A 5,793-nucleotide genomic window follows, 5' to 3' on the forward strand; every position below is an offset into this window, starting at 1 on the left:
CTTTTCTTTCTCTTTCTCTCTCTATTTCTTCAACCTTTTTGGTAGCTTCCAATCCAAAAGCAAAGCACTCCAAACAAAGGAAACCGAGATTAGAGCAGTTGAAGAAGATGGAGAAGAAGGAGAGAGGGTGATCATGAACGCCATGGTTGTCGATTGTGGTTTGTTTTGGTGAGCTTTCTTCTACGCTCGTGGCTTTAAGAAAAAGCAAAAAAAAAAACAAAAAAAACAGAAAAGTCATTTTGTAAATAAAAATTTTTGAATTGTTATTTTATGAATAAAACTTTTTTCTATTAGGTTATCTTTACAAAGGCCTTCCAAAATCACATCTTATTTTTCTAGGTTGTAAATAAGTCATAAAGCTACGTCAAGTAAACTCTTCTTGTAACGACTTATTGATACCGTCCAAACATCCATGTCTACTCGACTATTTCCATTTTCAATATCTTCACTGAAAAGCGTGTTGATCTCCTTGAAAACCCCTAATCATGCCTCTTATATGGCCGAAAGGGCTGTATTGGCATGTAGACGTGAATTCTGCGGCAAAAAGCTTCGGTTCAAGGCTGTCCTTATCGACTCCGGCATTGGACATTCTCGTGATACAACCAAATTCCACGTGCAAATCATCTCCTCTGAAACCAGCAAGTGGACAGTATCAGTCGTGTCCGCTCCTCGTCCTTTGAGTGAATTTTCCGTATTCTTGAAAACTTTTGGTGTCGTGGCTTGTAACCAGATGTTGTACTGGTTTGACGGAGAAGATTGGCTTATTAGAATTGAAGCCTTTGACATGTTTGATGAAATACCAAAACGGTGCCACATTATTGACCCACCGGTGGACCTGGGCCCCACAAGGTGCAATTCCAGGCAGATTAGCCTAGGGCCTGCTGGGGCAGGCTGCGGTTGGGTCGCATGGCCACCAGCGAGGGCTGCATCTTGTTCAGAGTTTGGGAGCTTGATAATGATAATATAGGTAGTAACTCATGGTGTTTGAAGCAGAAGGTTCAGTTTTCCAGCCATGTAAAGCCGTTTGTGGCGCTTACTTTTCACCCAAGCAATGACGATGACGTGTTCTTTTTCTATGAGAATTGCGTTACACAATGCAACATACAGATACTCAAGAACCAAGTTTGAAGGGATAGAGAGAGTTTTTATTGAGAAACTCGACCGCGACATAGTTGGTTACCCTCTCAAGCATCCTGTTTGGCCAACGCCAATTCCTAGGCTATCCTCATAGATATAATCGACTAATCAAGAGCACCATGGTTAAATGCTACTTAATTTGTAGATTGTTATGCCAGCTCAATTGGTGTTAAACTGGTTTAGTGTGATCAATTTAGCTCTTGAATCATTAGCTTTACTGTTTTTGTTTTGTCTGGCTCATGAAGATTTCTATCCTTTATACCTCGTATTATGTTATGTTAAACCAAAAATTTGTTCCAGGGACATTTAGGTTTTGTTTCTTCTAATCTCTTTTAGTGCGAAACTTATAGATGTGCTGTGAAAAGTGCCTTATTGATCAGCTCCTCCGTGAAGAAATCTGAGTCCTTGCAATTACCAGCCAGGCATGATCATTCGTCCTGATAATCACCTCTCGAGCTATTCCTTCCTTCCCCCTAACCGCGAGCATGTCGTCTTGTTCCTGAAAGACAAAAGGCAGCAGCTAATGCAGGAATGTAAGTTGATATGGTCGCAAGGAGGCCCCCAAGACCAGGAACTCTGGCAATACTCCATTGAAATTGAGGATGAACAACGTGTGCCTCCACGGGCAGAATGTACGAGAAGACATGTGCAAAAAGAAGCTCTTCAAAAACGTAAAAAAAGGGAGCAATAACATGTGAAGACAGAAATACGAGCAGCTTGGAAGACCCAAAGACAAGAAAAATGGCGTACCATACTGTTCTGTGGATGGCGTAAGAATTTAGAGGCATTACGTCTTTTAACTTTAAAATCACGTTTGTCAAGCCCATGGCCAGGTTCAAGATTGATTGATCTTTGAATGCTCTAGTACATTGAGCCAAACGCCTTAAAAAGGAAAAGGAATTTGATCTAAAACGGCTTCTTCATTGAAAAAAAAAAAAAAAAAAAAAAAAAAAAAAAAAAAAAAAAAAAATTTTTTTCCCCCTTTTTTAAAAAGTTCACTCTTTTTACCCGCTTTGATAAGAGCTGAAAAGTTTACTCAAATCCATGATATTCATATACAAAGCTAACTGTTATTCAAACTATGGATGTTTCTTCGCGCTACTGCTATCAAGCTTCTCAATTTCACTTTCTCGAGACTGGTTCTTTGATCCCACAAAAAACTCTTTGACAGAATTTTCTGCTGATTGTATCGCCTTCTTAATCTGCCACGGAAAGTTTTTGCTGTTAGTACTCGAAACATCAACCAATCTTCAATCTTCAACTGATCCAACCAAAATATAATGAAGTCAAAAGCAACAAGGACTATCACTAATCAATTATGAAAGCACCAAAATGTTGAGGCTCACAAGTCGCAAGACAACCAATAAAGATTAGCCTGCAGGGCTAGTCAACAGAATATCCCCACAGCAGCCACCCTAAATGACAATATAATACATACATCAAGTCAGCAACTTCATAAATAAAACAAAGTTATATCTCTAACCTTAGTTTTGCTAAGACAACAATAAACGATTAATGCCTGGCCAAAAGAAAAATATTTGGAGAAAAGAATAGATTAAATCAAGCCCAAGTAGTGTTTTTGTGTGTCTATATCAGAAAAACCAGTACAAATTTTACTCAAAAGAGAAGTGCAAAATATAAACATATACATACCCCATGAATTGAAGAGCTCATATTTAGACAGAACAACAATACAGACGAGCAAAAGAACAGAACTGATCTACAATTATTCATGTACAATTAGGCTGATTCATCTGCATAGGTGTGATATACCAAGTACCTAAAGAGTTAGAATATTTCTTCCGTCTAAGATCAAAATTGCCATCCACGATGGGGCAGTATCATAAATAAAATAGTGAACACCGGAAGCAATATTTCACATCATGATCTTTGGTAAGACTATCCACAAACTCAGAAACTGAACACAAAATTGAACTTTATTGATGACGTAATTGAAAGGATTACAAAGAAAACCCACACAGGCGAACTGGGTAGAGATTCGAGAGCCTACCCGCCTCTCCCAAGCATCTCCCGAATTGCTCACTAATCCGACCTTCTCTTCAGCTGCTAAACCTCTTATCTATACAACTAACTCCTACTAACAAACTTCTAACTAACTCCCCAAGGGACAACTAAAAAACCAACTAACAATGAAGTTCATATCAATCTTATCTGCTCGAGTTTTAGCAAAAGCCGCTTTACGCGGTCGTATCGATTGGTTGAAGGGTCTGAAAGAGAATGTTGTTCTAGGGGGGATGATACCCGTTGGTACCGGATTCAAAGGATTAGTGCACCGTTCAAAGCAGCATAATAACATTCCTTTGGAAACCAAAAAGAAGAATTTATTTGAGTGCGAAATGAGAGATATTTTGTTCCACCACAAAGAATTATTTGATTTTTGCATTTCAACCAATATACATGATACATCAGAACACTTATTTCTAGGATTTAATGTTACACCTCCTAATGAAAGGGCCTACTTCTATTAGCATCAGAAGCCATGACTTGTTGATCTCTAAACTTTTACTATTTTATGCTTCCCGAGCCTTTTTTCTTTTCTTAATAATCTCGTAGCCTATTGAATTTTCATATAACAAGATACGACCAAGTTATCACTATTACGGCTACAAATTTTTCGGGCAGTTCGGGCAAAAATCGGGCAGGTTGGGCAACGGTACAAAATCCGACCGTTTGGTTCAAAAATTCAGACAAAATTCGGGTTCGGGCAAAAGACCCGTTTTGTTCAAAATTCAGGCATTTTTTTGGGCTAACGGTAAAAAAAAATCGGGCATTTTTCGGGCAACGGTCACAAAAATTCGGATAACGGTCACAGAACTTCGGGCACAGTTTCAGGCAGCTTTGGGTATTGCCGGAAAATTCAAAAAAATCCGGCGAACAGCGGGGGACGGCTTCTCCACAGTGGCGGGCTGTCGGAGGATTAATATTTTCGGGCTACCCGAGCCCGTGCCTGAAGAAAACCGTGGTCGGGCGGCGAGAGTGGCCTGCCCGACGTGCCCGAAAATTTTCGGGCATCGGGCATGCCCGCCGCCCGAAAGTTCAGCACTGAATTCACTACATAATCACTAATAGGTGCATCAAATTTCTGCGAGACGGGTCCTTCAAGCAGGCGCCAACATGGTTGGCTTCTCCTATCTTTTATTTTATAAAGAAAAAAAAAGGAACAAACAAACAAAAAAACAAAACAAAACAAACAGCAGAATTCATGTATTATTTGGGCTGAGTTAGCCATCTTTTGGTATTTATTCCTTTTAAAAAGAAGAATCAAACTTGGAAAATCAACTACCGACAATAATTAAAAAGCTCAACAATGAAAAAGCAAAGCCCAGAATGAAAATAAAAAAGACTAGAAAAATCAGCACAGTAATTCCAATACCAAAAATCCCCAAAACAATGAACTAAATCACTAAACGCTTATTGGGGGGGAGCTCAGAAGAATAACACAATAAAATAAGCAAAATTACAGAGACCCAATATTCCTAACATCAAAATAGACCTTCCAAAAACTTGTTTTCTCCAATCTGAGTTGCTGAAACGATTGAAGAATTGTAAATCATCTTTAGGTATTTCTAATTATATTTCAACCAGTTGTTCACAACAAGAATCACGAGTAATAATATTAAATAATCTTACAGGGTCAAGAGCATTGGGTTCGGGGCCATAATTTGCGGTTAAGAGAAAATAAGAGGCGGTGATGGTAGCCACCATTGTCGTCCTCCTCACAAGCTTGTCTGTTTGTGGGTTCATCATGCTCTCTCTCTTTTTGGACTTTCTTTGTTATAAACAGAGAGAGGACTTTCACCTTTTGCGGAACAAAGGGAGAAAAATTCAACTGGCAAAGAAGGTTTTAGAAGAGCTAGGAAAGTGAGAGCCATTTTGTTGTGAAAGTTTGATGTCGTTTGGCTTTAAAAAACGACATCTGAATGTCGTTGTAGTGACATGTAGTTTGAAATAAAATATTTGCTCGTGTCTATAAGATTAAGGACAGAAGAAGAAAACTGGAGAAAAAGTTAAAAGCGGGACGGACGGTAGGATACCATATCATTTTCTTGTGAAAAAATTCGACTAATATGGAACAACTCCATCTTTTATTTGTGGATAAAAAATGGGATTAACCTTAAATTTAATATATTGTAATTAAACACAACGAAGATTTTTGCTACTGATCTTTTTTTTTTTTTTTGACAATCATGTACAATTACTAGTGAACGTCGTTTAAAGGTAGAGTCTATGCAAAAGAACGACATGTCGGTCCATTTTTCAAAGAAAACGACTCTTCTTTTTACCTGAGCCGGCGGCTCAAGCTTAAACGGACAACAAACGACCCGGATATCTCTCTCTCTCCATGCACTTGGGAAATTCATAGCTCAGCTTAAAATAGATATTTTTTTTAAAAAAGACAAAAAACAAAACAAAACAAACAAAAATTTTCCTCTCCATTTGCCCTTCTCAACTGCCAAGACTACTACCGTGAAGCTAATCATAATAATTTATTTTAGAATTAATTAAAATATCTTATAAATAATTGTATTAATATAAATTAATACATGTATATATATTAAATATTAAATTATAATAAAATTGACATTTATTTTATTAACTTGAAACAATTAAACTCTCTCTGTTGAACTAAACACT

The 5,793-nt window shown here is 37.8% G+C and overlaps 1 protein-coding gene across 2 annotated transcripts; it reads right to left on the minus strand.

Moving 5' to 3' along the window:
* Positions 1–2,134: 2,134 nt before the first annotated feature.
* On the minus strand, positions 2,135–4,990 carry LOC112093454. Of its 2 annotated transcripts, XR_002903064.1 has the most exons (3): positions 4,789–4,865; positions 2,484–2,552; positions 2,258–2,339 (listed from the first exon to the last, which is right to left on the minus strand). XR_002903064.1 is itself a non-coding variant. In XM_024171932.1 (2 exons), the coding sequence occupies exons 1-2, from the start codon at positions 4,903–4,905 to the stop codon at positions 2,217–2,219; spliced, it is 240 nt and encodes a 79-aa protein (XP_024027700.1). In that variant the 5' UTR covers positions 4,906–4,990; the 3' UTR covers positions 2,135–2,216. The 2 variants fall into 2 exon arrangements, 1 of the variants encoding a protein (XP_024027700.1); XM_024171932.1 differs by lacking the exon at positions 2,484–2,552 and having other exon boundaries at positions 2,135–2,339; positions 4,789–4,990.
* Between the last annotated feature and the right edge of the window lie 803 nt (positions 4,991–5,793).

The sequence above is a fragment of the Morus notabilis genome, unplaced genomic scaffold (genome assembly GCF_000414095.1).
Source record: "Morus notabilis unplaced genomic scaffold, ASM41409v2 Scaffold902, whole genome shotgun sequence".
NCBI classification, from domain to species: domain Eukaryota; kingdom Viridiplantae; phylum Streptophyta; class Magnoliopsida; order Rosales; family Moraceae; genus Morus; species Morus notabilis.